The 15,533-nt window shown below is 49.5% G+C and overlaps 1 protein-coding gene across 11 annotated transcripts in view; it reads left to right on the top strand.

The window, feature by feature from the left end:
• The window catches only part of Kdm2b (lysine demethylase 2B), a 119,445-nt gene that overhangs the window by 69,410 nt on the left and 34,502 nt on the right, over window positions 1-15,533 (top strand). For all 11 annotated transcript variants that reach the window (XM_050146362.1, XM_050146363.1, XM_050146365.1 and 8 more), the window contains one exon: window positions 885-971. In XM_050146362.1, coding sequence (XP_050002319.1) covers window positions 885-971 — 87 coding nt within the window. The remainder of the gene's footprint in view (window positions 1-884; window positions 972-15,533) is intronic.

The following is a 15,533-nucleotide window of genomic DNA, read 5'->3' on the forward strand; positions in this document are numbered from 1 at the left end:
CCCCCCCCCCCCCCCCCCCGCGGTAGGATCTCCTGTAGCCCAGGGTGGTCTCAAAGTGCAGAGAATGACCTTGAACTCCTGATCATCCTGCCTCTTCTTCTCAAGAGCTGAGATTGCAGGCATGGACCCCCCTGCCTGGCTGGCTTTTATTTCTGTCTTTGAGAACATAGTTGATTTCCTAGGTAGCAGGGGCCTACCTGCTCAGACCCCTGCTTCTCTGGCTAAGAAGTGGGACTGCGATGGAGAGAGGCTGAGCAGTTAGGAATGTCTGCTGCCGGAGTTTGCTGCCCAAGCACAAGGAACAGAGCTGGGAGCCCAGCACCCACTATACAGCGGGGCGTGGTCCTACGCTTGCCTAGAATCCCAGGGCTGAGGTGGGCAGTGACAGGATCCCTCGGACTTGCCGGTGCCCTGCCTAGCCCCCAAGAGGTTCTGGCCTCGAAGGACTGAGGAGGAGAGAGACAGTGGATGGCCCTTCTCTGGCTTCTGACTTCTCTGTGGAGAACACACACATGTGAGCGTACAGTATAGACACGAAGTAACTGTGTGTGTCTGTGATGCTGTGGACAGTGTGGTGCATGCCTGTAGCCCCAGCACTCTGGAGGCGGAGGCAGGAGGATCTCTGTAGGTTCCAGGCCAGCTGGAGCTACAAAGTGAAATCCTGTCTCAAAGATTTGGGAAGAGGAGTGTTGTGTGTTTTGAGTCAATAAGAAATCTGGTAGCTTGGTTTCTAGAGAGTGGAGATGGTGACAGGCAGCGATTTCATTATTTATTTTTCTTTCTTTCTTTGTGAGAAAGCTTGCAAGCCTTCGAGGGGTTAGTTTTACCTCCTTAGAGATTTTCCCTTCACCCCCAGTTAATACGGATCCTTTGTTTGGCCACAGAACGTACTGAAGGAACATGTGGATGATGACCCCAGCCTGGCCATCACTGGGGTCCCTGTGGTCAGCTGGCCAAAGAAGACTCCAAAGGTAAGAGGCAGATTGCGCATAGGTGGGAGACGACTTCTCATCGCTCTCTCCGTAGCCTACGTGTTGGGAGTCTGGAGCTGTTCTTCACTGGCTCCTGGGAGACCATCCCGCAGGTTCCCTGCAAATGCTTTCCTTTATAAAGGGTTCCCTGACCTAGCTATGGAAACTGCAGGCAGTGGCCCCTGGCGGCCACCTGTAAACTGCGGAAGGGAGGCTTGCTCTGCTGTCAGGTGGTTTGTCTCAAATGTCCCTGTCTTTCGCTTTGTTCTCTCCCTGACCCTCCACAGACTGATTCTCTCCCTTTTAGCGTGACTTCTCTGGTTTCATAAAATGAATCAGCATTTAACGTGAAAATGTCTGAGGCTCTGGAGATGAGTTAGTAGATAAAGGGCTTGTGGTGGGACAGGCAGGAAGGTTTCTGGAGATCATGCACGGCTTCACTCTGTCCCCCCCTCCACCTGCATTCCGCTTCACAGTCCAGACGCACGAGCTGTGTACATTTCCTCATTAGTAGGCCGGCCCTGGGATGGTTCCGAGGACTCAGTGTCATTATGCACCTAAATCTCCTAGAACAAGAGCTGGCCCACAATCAGCAACCTCTAAATCAGCATTTTCAACATTCCTAATACTATGACCCTTGAATATAAGACTTATGTCTTAGTGACCCCCACCCATAAAATTATTTTTGTTGCTACTTCACTTTTGTAATTTTGCTACTCTTTGAGTCGTAATGTAAATATCTGGTGTGTAAGGTGGTCTTAGGTGTTATGGTTTAAGTAAAATGCTGCAGGTCCACAAGCAGCAGCGGGCCATGGAGGTAACCTGGGTCCCAGGCAGGGAGCCAGTGCTGTTTCTTGAGTGGCCCGAAGGCCACGAGGGGCAGAGGAGCCCAGGTAGGGAGCTGAATAGCGGGTGAGAGACCAAGAGCAGCAAATTCCAGGAGGAGCCCCAGCCCCGGTGGGTAAGCACGCCATGCAGAGTAAGGTTGGATATTTATTTAGTGGGTTATGGAAGGGAAGGGAAAAAGGGAAAGGGAGAAGAAGAGCAAAGAGAGGGAGAGGGAGAGAGAGAGAGAGAGAGAGAGAGAGAGAGAGAGAGAGAGCACACCAGAGAAGGGTGGAGGAGAGGAGCCATAGCAGCAGCTACCTCCTTGGAGAGAGACTCAGGAAAGTAGATCTTCCTGCCTCAGTGGGGGTGGGGGTGGGCGGGGCTTATCTCTTAAAGGGACAGAACAGACCTTTACATTAGGTACCAGGTCATTCAACCACTGCTCTAAATGATACCTACTGTTGCTCCTGGTGACACACACTCCAGGAGTTAAGGCAGAAGGAAGCAGACCTGGACTACATGGCTAGTTCAAGGCCAGCTAGAGCAATACAGTGACCCTATTTCAATAAATTAAGGGGGCTGGTGAGATGGCTCAGTGGTTAAGAGCATTGCCTGCTCTTCCAAAGGTCCTGAGTTCAATTTCCAGCAACCACATGGTGGCTCACAACCATCTGTAATGAGGTCTAGTGCCCTCTTCTGGCCTTAAGGCATACACGCAGAAAGGATATTGTATACTAAGTAAATAAATAAATATTTAAAAAAATAAATTAAGCACTGGAGATTTGGCTCAGTGTCAGAACATTTGGTGTCAGAAGAAAGACTCTGTGTTAGGGTTGGCTCCCCAGCTGCAAGCCAAAAGCAGAGGTTACCTGAGCTCTGGGTGCAGCTTGGTGGTAGAGTGCCTGCTTACGCCTGGTTCGCACGCATGAGGCCTTAGCTTTCCTCCCCAATGAAGCGTTGCTGTCAGGTAATTCCAAAGGGTGCTCTGCTCATTTCTGACTTTGTTTTCCATTATCAATGACCCTGAGAAGAACTTTCTAGACCTCTAGGCATTGTCACCAGTCACATAGTACCGGCATTTGAAACATGGCTTGCCCACATGGAAAGGTGCTGTATGGGTAGGTATGCAGCAGATTACAAAGGCAGTCCAAGAAAGATGTTATTAATTTCCATACTGTTGAAATTAATGTTGCTTCATTGTATAAAGAAATGCCCAGCAAAATCTGAACGTCAGATGAACAACAAATTCTTCGTCTAGGTGTGATCCCCCAGTGTTATATGAAATATATTTATGTCCAAAAGATCATGCTCATCTGAAGTTTAGTCTAGGCAAAATGTATTTTTAGTTGATAGATCTGGCAAAACTAGTTAAAATGACGATTTTTTTTTTCTGAGATGGCAGTTTAACTGGTTTATTAAGGGTATTTATTAAGGGCTTGTGTGTTTGTAACAGGGGCTTACTCTGTACGCCAGGCTATCCTAGAGTTTACTTCTCCGTGCTAGCCTCAAACTCACAGTGATCCTCCTGCCTCAGTCTCCCCAGTATTAGGGCTGCAGGCACGTGCCACCATGTATGGCTCACTTTATTTATTTTTCACACTTTAAATTGTAGCTGCAAAACAATAGTTCCACAGTTGTCACCTCAGCACCTGGGCGATAGAGGCAGAAGCATCAGGAATTTGAAGCCAGCTGCTGTCACCTAGCAGTGTGAGGTCAGCCTGGGCTGCGAAAGACCCTGACTCAGCTGAGGATACTGTTAAGTGGAAGTAAATTCGAGGTTTGAACTCTAGTACAGAGAAAAAAAACTCAGAAGTACATCTGTGGCTCATTTCTTCTTCCTGTTGAAGGGTGCTATTACTGACAATTCTTTTCACATTGTCTGATTATTGCCCAAGAGCCCTTTTCCAAATGTAAGATTGTTTGAGCTATCCATTACTTATTTGAAACTCAAAGGTTATTGAATTTCCTAAAACTCCTACTTGGTAGGAAATGCGTAGGGGTATAGGACATGCTCGGTGTATCAGTCCACAAGCTCTTGTAGACAGGGTCCTGGAACTGCTCGCTGGGCCTGGGCTTGTGTGGCTCCAAACAGCAAAGCAAGGCTCTGCCGTAGCCCTTGTCCCCGGCTAGCTGACCACACAGCTTGTGAGCCTGCTTCTATCATGCTTTTCTGTGAGAACTCAGTTAAATTTGGCAGAGGGAAGGGGGGGAGGGCAGCGCCACACTTAAGCATTTCCTGGCGAGTAGGGTTAAAAAGTTAACAGGAAAGGAAGGAATGGCTGAACGACTGGCTGCCTGGGCCACACCGGGTCCCTGGGTTCCCAGGTTTGCCCCCAGCTTCCTTCCAATTTGATGCGCGTGGGGTCGAAAGATCAAGGGTGCTCACTGAGGCCACCAGGATGCAAAGCGGGGTCTGCTCTGGGTCCAGTTACCTTACAAGTAATTCATGCTCAGGGTGATTAGCTAGACCCTCCCTGCAGGAGAACAAAGCCCCTTTCTGGAACTAATTAGGTACTGTGAGGTCCTTTTTGGTGGGGTACCCTTCAACGGCAGGATCCCACTTATTACCATCCATCACTGCTCCCCCAATTGGCTATTTCCATGAGTGACATTGGACTTGTTTTGATCTGTCTACACCTTGGCTGCTTCCTTTTATAGCCAGATGGTGGGATTTTGGGGTCCTGTCTGTGACCCTGGAGGCAAGACGGTGGGGTAGGGGTGCTATATTTCTTTGAAGCCCAGCCTCTGACCTTGGCCTTATTACTCACCAAGCAGACACTTAAAGCCACTGGCTTGCTTGATACATTCTCAAAGGAAACAACCCAAAGAGGAGACTGAGGCACAGCTGAATTCCACCCCTTTATGGGGGGGTGGGTTTTTTTGTGTGTGTAGCCCCGACTGTCCTGACACTTGCTCTGTAGATTGACTGGTCTGGCCTAGAACTCAGAGATCTGCCTGCCTCTGCCTAAAGGCGTGAGCCTCCACTGCCCTGCAGCTTCTTATTCTTTTATCTAGTGGCCAAACCAGACACCCTTTGAATTTTTTTCCCCAGGCAAGTTTTTCTGTGGCTTTGGAGCGTGCCCTGAACTCACTCTGTAGACCAGGCTGGCCTTGAACTCAGAAAAACACCAGGAACAATCTGCCTTTGCCTCCCAAGTGCAGGTATTAAAGTCGTGAGGCACCATGCTCTCCGGGGACCTACAGGATTGTTGCAGGATGTGAGAGGAAGTGACACAGGTTCCATGTCACCTGTGGTTTTACTTTCTCTTCCCCTTCCTCTGCATTTGAGCGGTTAGGTTAGATGCTAGAGGCCTGATCTGGGTCCTTCAGGTGGTCAAAGGGCCGAGGGCTTCCTGTGTTGTACTAGAGTTACAGAGTAATTAAATGAATGGAATATGGCTGATGGGGGTGAGGTGAAGCTGCTGGGAGCAATGGTTGTTCATTATTGGCTTCTGGTCAGGGCTCTGGACTTCCTGGAGAGGCAGTGTGGTCAAATGAGGGCCAGTCCTTAGGCTGGGAACATCAGCTTCGTCTGGGAAACTTGTTAGAAGGTAGCAGGACTAGCCTGGGCTCCATAGCAAGTTCACTGTGACCTACCCTGAGGTACAGAGCCAAACCTCATCTCAAAAGAAGAAGTGAGATTGCTGGGGTGAAGGAGTTTCCTGCCGTATCCGGCAACCCGAGTTTGGTGCTCAGAACCCACATGGTGGAGGGGAGAACTCCTGCGAGTTGTCTTCTGACACAAACACACTCTGTCTCTGTCTCTTTCTCTCCCCGTGTCTGTCTATCTGTCTGTCTCCTCTCTCTCTCTCTCTCTCTCTCTCTTATACACACACACACAAATGAGACAATTTATTTTTCTTGTTTTTTTTTTTTGTTGTTGTTGTTCCTTCCCCAAGACAGGGTTTTTCTGTGTAACAGTCTTACCTGTCCTGGCACTAGCTCTGTAGATCAGGCTGGTCTCAAATTCACAGAGATCTGCCTGTCTCTGCCTCCCAAGTGCAGGAATTAAAGGCGTGCACCACCACCCGTGGCACAAACAACTATTTTTAAGGACTATCTTGGGTCCTGCCCTTGACATTGATCGCTCAGTGGGCTCCCGATGAGCCCCAGGAATTCCTGCTTCTGAAAACTTCCAAGGGCACGAGCATGTGCTTTAAGGCCAAAGTCATTGACACCACCTGGCTCTGCCACTGACTAGCTGTGCACTCCTAATTAAGCCTAAACCTCAGTTTATCCATCTGTAAAAGGGGCTAGCAGGTTGCTTCTGCTAGCAAGGTCTCTATGAGACGCCATCTGTAAAATACCTTTATTACTAGTAAAATCATGTGTGGCGGTGCACACAGGTGGTATGTGATGTCCTTGGGAGGTGGGGGAGGGAGCCATCGGGAGTTTAGAATCATACTAAGCTATATAGTAAGTTTAAGGCCAGCCACAAACAAACAAAACAACAGGGACAGAAAACCCTCTGTATTAGGCCATTGGTCAAGGATAGCAATTCTACAGAGTTGTGGTGTGTAATACTTGACACCCTGAACCGGTCCACCCACACGCTGATGATTCTCTCATAGCAGACAGCTGCACACACCCGCAGGGCTAGCATTCCTGGGCTCATTCAGAAGGGTGAGTTTAAGCCCGTGTAGGCTACCGAGTAAGAGATTCTCCCAAGAATCCAGGAAAGAAAAAACCGAGGACCCAGAGGAGACGTGGCAAGATTACCCATCCTTGACTCTGTACTTGTTTACTTAACCTACGCAAGGGCTGAGCAGAACTTTTTCTTCTTGCCCTTGGTCTTCCCTTTTTAGTTTTTTGAGATAGGATCTCAGGTTGCCTGGGCTGCCCTCAAATTTGAATTCCTGATCCACCCCCAGCCTCCACCTCCCAAGTGTCAGAATTGTAAGCATGCCTCGCCATAACTGGCCTGTGCAGCTTAACTTTGGGGAAGTCCTTGTGGCTTTTCTGAAATGAGTTGTTGTGTCATTGTGTGTAAGCGCGCGCGTGCGCGTGCGTGCGAGGACAGGAGAAGCAGGCTGGTTTAAGAAACTGTCCTCTTTTATCCCTCCCTTCTACCCTAACAGGCACAGCTCCAGGCTCTTTAGCAGAGTGTTGCCATTTCTTTAGAATGTGCCCCTGGGGCCTGCAGGCAGCCAAGACTCCCTTGCCACTAGGTCAAGGACTGAGGAGAGGGTGTCAAAGGCTAAGCCCCTTGAGGTCTTCTAGGAGTAAGAAGGACCTTGTGAAAGCTAAGCAGCGACCCTCTGGCAGGCACTGGGCTGCTCCCACTCAGCCCAGGAGCGGCAAACAGAAGTCGTTGGATGAGGAGCCCAGACAGGCAGAGAGAGCAAGGTGCACTGGTCTGCTTCCCAAAGCCAAGACACATGAAAGCCGGGGGCTCCAGGTGGGAGAGACCTTGCCTCAGAAAAGTAGTGTAAAATGAAGCGGGGAGCAGTTGATGGAAGCATTTAATGTTGAGCCCTGGCTCCCACACCGCGACAAAACTTGACCTGGGGAGACACAACAGACATGTCTACTCATCCCAGATGGGGAGCCCACAGCAGACCAAAATCTGTCCTTTCCAGGGGCCTCAGTTGGTCTAAGCCTCTTCCAGGCAGCTGGTTTGTTCTGGTCTGAGATTCTTCCTTGCAGCTTGACTTGTCTGTGAGCCTTTCTTCTGAGGGGACTCTCAGCTTTTATTGCTGACTCTGGCAGGGAGGGGCCTACTGAACCTGGTTAGTTTCAGGGACTTCCTGAAGCTTGTTTTGAGTCATTTACTGATGGGGAACCTCTGTCAGCCAATGACCTTTAAGAGGTTGGACTTTTCTTTCCTGTTCAGTGAGTTTGCCCGGTATAACGAAGAGAATATAAACAAATCTTTGGTGTTAGCTTGGGGTTCTCTGACTCACGTCCTCACCCCCAACAATTCGTCTTCCTGTTTAAGGAGTTTCCTGCCGAATGGGGTGGGTTCTTTTTTGTGTTTTTTTTTTTTTTTTTCATTATACGTACATGCAGTGCCCTTGGAGGCCAGAAGAGGGCATTACATCCCCAGGATTGAAATTACAACCAATTGTGAGCCACTGTGTGGGTGCTGGCAGTTGAATCCAGGTCCCCTGGAAGAGCAACCAGTGCTCTAAACTCACTGAGCCATCTCTTTAGTCCCTGGGATGGGGTGTTTTAATCTCTGAGAAGCCAGCCTCTATTCAGAAAACCTGCCAAGCAACACTCCATCTCTTCTTTCCCTCCCTCCCTCCCTCCCTCCCTCCCCCCCCCCCCCCCCCCCCCCCCCCCCCCCCCCCCCCCCCCCCCCCCCCCCCCCCTTGGTGTGGTTGACTATAGACCTATGGCTAATAAACAGGCCACCAGGTCAAAGTAATAGTCACCTGTTCTCAGGCGCTTCCCAGTGATTATGAGNAAGCTACAGAGAAACCCTGTCTCAGAAAACAAAAAACGAGAGAGAGAGAGAGAGAGAGAGAGAGAGAGAGAGAGAGAGAGAGAGAGAAGGGTTCTCTTTGGAGGGATGGGTTTTGTGAATTGGGATGAAATATATGTTGCACGGAAGTTTACATCCTGGGCATGGGTAGATGACTTAGTTGGTGAAGTGCTTGTCATGCAACCACGGGGACCTGAGTTTACATCATCACTGCCAGTAAAGAGGGGGAAATGCAGCTCATACCTGTATTCCCAGCACTGGCGAGGCCGAGACAGGCGGATTCCTGGGGTTTGTGGTCCAGCCCGTCCAACCAGATCAGTGAGCTTCTGGTTCAGTAAGAGACCCTGTCTCAAAAGAACACTAACAGGTGAAGGACAAGTGAGGCTGTCCTCTGGCTTGTGCACGCTATGTACACGCGTGCACACACACAGACAGACATGTTGTCATTTCCATTTTCTGTGTGTGCCGGGGAATGACCCCAGGGCTCTGTGCCTGACAAGCATGGACACTCCTTAGCCCTTTTAAGTTTGCAGTTGGCAGTAAGTGCACTCACAGTGTTGTCCCTCCGTGACCACCATCTGCCTCTGTGACATGTCGTCCTCGTAGATAGAAACCCTGCACTGTGACAGCTTCCCTGCCACTCCTCCTCACTCGGGCTTGAGTTGGGGTGCCAGAGCTGCACTCGGGAGGCAGAGCTTTGTGGGTTCAAGATCAGCCTGGTTTGCAGAACGAGTTCTAGGACATTCAGGGCTACCCAGAAAAACCCTGTCTCAAAAAAAAAAAAAAAAAAAAAAAAAAAAGAAGAAGAAGAAGAAGTTGGGGCACCAGGAAGCAAGCTGGTAGTTGGGAGGGTCTGGATAAAAGCCTAACCATGTCAGTAAAGAGGCCAGGCTGTAGCTGTATTTTTCTCCTTCCCTTCCCTTCCCTTCCCTTCCCTTCCCCTCCCTTCCCTCCCCCCCCCCCCCCCCCCCGTGGAGCGGGTCTTAAATCCACTTGGAAGGCTGTTGGTTGCCCATGATAGCTGAGCCACTATTGCACAAGCAGACACATCTTGCTTGGCATGTTGGTGTTTTAGCACACAGGATCCATAGCCAAGCAGAAATAGTGGCAGTTTTTTCCACCAGCTGCCAGCCTGGCCCCTCCTGGCACTGTGAAAGCCAGCCATCAGGGTGGGAGTTTCCAGTTTGGGCCCAGGTTATTTTCTTGTCCCACAGTCAGAGCCCGCACACGCAGTAACGTTAGCCATAAGGTTGCGTCATCTGGTTCTGGCTTACAGCCAGCAGCAGTAGCAGTAGCTTTTATGGTTTGTGGGGCCTGGGGGCGTCTCTGGCTGACAACACAGTGGAAAACAGCTCAACCCTGGCACTGGTGTTTTTATCCAATAACCTTATAGCCTCTGAGAGTGTCTTGTCCTACCACTGTAGGGTACCATTTAGATTTAAACTGGTGAGCTGTTGTTTAATAACCCATTTTTTTTTCTTTCAATTAACTCAGCCTCAGCTGGGTTGTAAGGTTGTAAGGTGAAAGTACCTGGTTGTCTTCAGCCCCGTTCTGTACATTAATGCCCGTGCTACCCATACATAACACTGGGTAGGGTGCGACCCCTCATGGTGCCTTCCCCTGCTGCTCGCTGTGTGGAAATGCTTGTGAGAGGCCTGTGGTTATGTCCACACAGGGGAGGGTGTATTTGCACCCCTCACTCATTGGTGCAGGTCCTATAAAGTCTGTCTGTCTCTCGTGGGACATGTCTGTGTCCCTTCAGAGCGTCCGTTTGTCGAGGCCTCAGATGTTTATTGTTTCTGTTTATGATTTTATTGGTGTTTTGCCATGGACTTCAGGTCCCCTGGAACTGGAGTTACAGACAGTTGCAAGCTGCCACGTGGGTTCTGGAAAGTGAACCCGGATCCTCTGGAAGAGCAGTCAGTGCTCTTAACCTCTGAGCCGTCTCTCCAGCTCCAGGCCTCAGATGTTCTGACAGCATAGAAAATGTGAGAAGATTTCACAGGACTGCCAGAGCCTCAGCTAGTTTCCAACCTGTGTTGGGTCCCCTATTATAGATCTCTATGTGGGCCCAGTGGGTAGCCTCCAAGGGTACCTGAGGTGAAATGACCCACAACATCTCAGTGAAGGCATCTGCTTTCTGATTTCCAGGGGTGCTTGATGGGCTGTGGGCTGCCACAAGGAAAGCCACCACGAGTTCCCACTGAACTCTGCTATGTTATTGTCCATATCTGCTGTCCCCATAGTGTCCGATTCAGCATCTGCCAGTCCTCCTTTCCCCAGTGGGGCCGTCCATAAAGCGAGGCCTCTGTATACAACCCGCATGTTGGTGCAGACTGTCCCAGGCCACGTCTCGTGAGTTTCTGCTGTCCACACTGCTCTTCTCTCAGGTCCACACGGTATCTGTGTTCATGTGTACTGTATAGCTACCTATTCTTGTTTGGTGTGTCTGCAGCACCATCTGTGTTGTGGGCATCGCCATGGGTGGCTGGCATCCCTGCCAGTACTTTAACCGGCTTAGCTGTTGGTTCCATTACTGGGGGATTCTGGGTGGCTTTAAAGGGCACTGGTCCTAGGAGAGCCCGCATGGCGTTGGTGATGGGGCTGGGAGACACCGTGCCTCATTGTACGGATGTACGCCACCTTTGCAGAGTGTGATTCCATGCCACACCAGGAAGGGGATGGCCGGGAGGCCTTCAGTCCAGCGCTTTATTATGAAGATGTTTTCACAGTCACTGGGGTGGTAATAGATCCCACCTGTTGCAACGCTTTATCTACTGCTAGCAGTTGCTGTCCTGGTGCTGTGCACCCAGCTTCTGTTCCTTTCCATGACGAGACCAAACCTCTCTGGAACCGTTTGCTCGGCTTGGTGATATCTAATAGGAAGCGAAGCTGGGGTAGTGGGGTACACAGCTGTTGAGCCTGTCCCAAAGCCTCTCGAGCCTTTCTGTCCCAATCCCAAGTAATACCTTTCTTTATCAAGTTACGCAGAGGGTGAGCTGCTTGGGCAAGATGGGATATGAAAATCTGCCGATATCCCAAGACCCCCACCCCCCGCCATGCCTCTAGCTTCTTTACATTGATAGGCATAGGCTGTTGGGATTCTGCCAATAACACTTCTAGGTATCATACGTGTTTTCCAGACCATAATACCCCCACGGTTTTACAGCTTGTGTCTGGCCCTTGCATCTTCTGCGGATTGATTTCCATCCTCATTCCCTTAGATGCATTTCTAGATCTGCAAAACACTCAGAGTTTAGCATTATACCACCTTTACCATGAAACCTTTTTTACCGAGGGTGGATGGGTCAAGGAAACGCGAGTCTCAGGCCACCACCCCATGACAAATAGTGTGGCTGTGGATGTAACCCTGCAGAAGTGCTCCGGGTGTCTACTGCTGACTGTTCCTCATGAATGGGACCCAGCAGCCGAAGAAAGACTAAAACATGCATTAGCAAGGCCTAAGCCAGTGTGGAAAGACCCCAGTGCTTGTACTGGTTGTTACGGCAATGTGGAGGAGGGGAGGTGGGCACTACCTTATTACCTCTCTGTAACCCACAGCCTTTCTCCAGGAGCCATCTGGTTTTTCACAGGCATTTTGGACTGTTGAAAGGACTCTGAGCTGAATGAATAATCTCACCCCTTTCTAATTCTCTATCGGTTTCCGTAGTTTGATCATGGTCCCCAGGCAATCTGTATTGCTTGACATCCACCGTCCTACACAGAGGGGGCGCATCTGTAGGTCCCCTCTGTGCCTACAGATGTAGATCCATTGTGCCTGCTCACGCACCAGTAGCACCATCGTGTGAGAAACCCCCTAACAATGGCACGCAGGGTGTGGCCCAGTAATCTGCTCCCCTCCCCCAGAAGGTTTTCTTGCAGTGGAGAAATATACACCAAGTGGTCTTGCGGGGAATAGCAATCGACACCAAGAACCAGCTTAATCCTTCTTACCTGGACTGTCTTATCTCCACATCCACCTACTGTTGCCAACTGACCCTGGTGCTTTTGGGGTGGCCATGAATTAAGGTTCACTCAGCTCCAGTATCCATCCCTGTGACTCTTCTTCCATAAGAGGTGCCATGGGGGGGGGGAATCACCTGTACCTCCCTATCTTTTCTTTTCCTTTTTTTGCACCCCAGCTTGGTATGAGTCCAGCCACGTTTCAGACGACTCGGAGAGGTCTCACTTGTTGACTCTTCTCATCTCTTCCCGCGTGCTTCAGCTGCCTGCAGGCTGGAGTGCTCGGATCGCAGAGGGAACTGCTATGCAACACTGTGCCTGTGACTAAGTGTGTTCTGCACATGTGCACCTGTGAACAAGTGTGTATCCTCACCAGAGAAACTGAGGGAAAGACGAGGTTAAGCGTGACCTACAGAGTGTGCAGTGTGAGACTCCTGATGGGATTCCAAAGACTCCCTAAGTAGCAGTTAGGTTTTGAATGCCAGGTTGGAGCCTGGCAGGGTCTTAAGAGGGTATTAATAACAAAAAAACTTCTGATTGGAAGTTCCAAAAAGGTTCTCTGTATTCCAAAAAATATTGTGTGTAACATCAGCAACGGCAAAAGCCAGTTGGAAGAAAATGATTGGTGGTTAAGGATTGCCCCGTTGTTCGTTTCCAGTGACGAAGTCCCAAGATAATTAACTTCAAAGACAGGCAAGGTTTGGTTTAAAGGTTTAGGGTTTCCAGGCCCCTGGTTAGTCTGTCTGTGTTTGTTGAGGCAGGACATCATGGTGGGAACACAGATGGGGCAAAGCCATTCACATCATGGCCATAAATGAGAGGGGTTTAAAGGAGCCTGAGGTCTTCCCACCCCTGCAAAGGCATACGGAAGTGACCAGGGGACCTTCTCCCTCTCCTCCCACCCATGACTTTTAGATGGCATCTTGATATATAGCCCAGGCTATCCTTGAGCTATTATTATTTCTTGAAGTCTTTATTTCTTGTTTTTCACCTCTATTTTTATTTGATGTGTATAAGTGTCTTGCCTGCGTGTATGTCTATGCACCCTGTGTGTGCAGTGTGCCTTCTGTGGTCAGAAGAGTGTGTTGTACCCCTGAAACTGGAGTTACAGATGGTTGTAAGCTACCATATGGGTGCTTGAATTTAAACCTGCACCCCCCCCCCAAAAAAAGAGCAACAAGTGCTCTTACTTGCTGAACCATCTCCAGCAGCACCAACACCCCAGGCTGATCTTGAACTCACAGAAATCCTTCTGCATTAACCTACCTGCTGTGACGCCCCCATGCCTGGCTTAGGCCTCAGTCACCTCCTCCTAGTGCCAAACTGGGAGTGGGTCATTGAAGCATGGGTTTTTGTAGGCATTCAAGTTTAAAGAGTTAGGAGTGAGAACCCAGGTCTCTAACTGGGTATGTAGTCTTATATTAGATTATATCTCCTTATATCTCCTGCTGAGTCTTGGTAGCAGGAACTCCATCACTGCTGCTGTGAACCTTGTAATTGTGTGTGTGTGTGTGTGTGTATGTTTGTATGTGTGTAAGAGAGAGAAAGACTGACTAGTTTTCACTGCTGACTTGTAGGTTAAATGTTCAACGTACGAATATCCCATTGAGGCAAACAAACATTGGGGTTTATTTTCAAATTTAATCAAGTCTTATTCATGGGCTTTTTTATTTGTGGAATTTGTTATCAACTTGTCTACGGCCTGCAAAGCAATACTTACAGGGCTCACCCGGTACTTTGCAGAACACATGGACAGCGTGGAGGACCGTGCTCAGGCCCGCTGATGTCTTGTAGGGTTTTATCTCTCAGATGAAAGCGAGTGTCTGTATTGTTTAAGTTGCCGCGAGCACAGCACCGCAATGCTGTCCCTGTTCTGGAGCACAGGTTGTGACGTGCAGAGAAAATAAGTGTCAGATGAGCTTCCTTCGGGCCCTGGAGTCAGTGGTAATGAGTCAACCATATATATTAACCGAGAGGCCTTTAAACAAAAGTACATTTAAACAGAGTTTAAATATATTGATTGATTGATTGATTGAGTGGGAAAGATGTGATCAGAGGTTGGAAGGTACTTAGCCCCGTTTCTCCCCTGGGAATTTTGGTGGTTCTTGGTCAGTTTTCTTCCTCCTGTTTGTTGGACAGTGAGCAGGTGACTTGCACTGTACAGGCCATTAGATGTAAAAAAGCAGCTTTATTCTTTGTCTTCTTGAAGTCTGTAGGTTGTAGCAGACACAAATGAATATACGCTTAGCCAGTCGGGTTAGTGCCATGTGAGACCATGGGTGACTGCTGTGGGTAATGTGGGTAATGGTGGGAGGAACTGGTGTAGACTGGGGGGGGGCACTGGAAATGAGAGGCTTGGGTCTGGGGGAGCTAATAATATTGGAGGTCATGGAGGAGATTTAGATTGGCTGCTGAGAGTCCGAGGGAATCCTTGAAAGGGTTCTCTTGAGGGAGGCAGAGGCAGGTGGATCTCTGTGAGTTTGAGGCCAGTCTGGTCTACAAGAGCTAGTTCCAGGACAAGGTTCCAAAGCTACAGAGAAACCCTGTCTCAGAAAACAAAAAACGAGAGAGAGAGAGAGAGAGAGAGAGAGAGAGAGAGAGAGAGAGAGAGAGAAGGGTTCTCTTTGGAGGGATGGGTTTTGTGAATTGGGATGAAATATATGTTGCACGGAAGTTTACATCCTGGGCATGGGTAGATGACTTAGTTGGTGAAGTGCTTGTCATGCAACCACGGGGACCTGAGTTTACATCATCACTGCCAGTAAAGAGGGGGAAATGCAGCTCATACCTGTATTCCCAGCACTGGCGAGGCCGAGACAGGCGGATTCCTGGGGTTTGTGGTCCAGCCCGTCCAACCAGATCAGTGAGCTTCTGGTTCAGTAAGAGACCCTGTCTCAAAAGAACACTAACAGGTGAAGGACAAGTGAGGCTGTCCTCTGGCTTGTGCACGCTATGTACACGCGTGCACACACACAGACAGACATGTTGTCATTTCCATTTTCTGTGTGTGCCGGGGAATGACCCCAGGGCTCTGTGCCTGACAAGCATGGACACTCCTTAGCCCTTTTAAGTTTGCAGTTGGCAGTAAGTGCACTCACAGTGTTGTCCCTCCGTGACCACCATCTGCCTCTGTGACATGTCGTCCTCGTAGATAGAAACCCTGCACTGTGACAGCTTCCCTGCCACTCCTCCTCACTCGGGCTTGAGTTGGGGTGCCAGAGCTGCACTCGGGAGGCAGAGCTTTGTGGGTTCAAGATCAGCCTGGTTTGCAGAACGAGTTCTAGGACATTCAGGGCTACCCAGAAAAACCCTGTCTCAAAAAAAAAAAAAAAAAAAAAAAAAAA

The sequence above is a fragment of the Alexandromys fortis genome, unplaced genomic scaffold, assembly GCF_014885135.2.
Source record: "Alexandromys fortis isolate MF-2015 unplaced genomic scaffold, M_Fortis_MF-2015_v1.1 scaffold_56, whole genome shotgun sequence".
Classification (NCBI taxonomy): domain Eukaryota; kingdom Metazoa; phylum Chordata; class Mammalia; order Rodentia; family Cricetidae; genus Alexandromys; species Alexandromys fortis.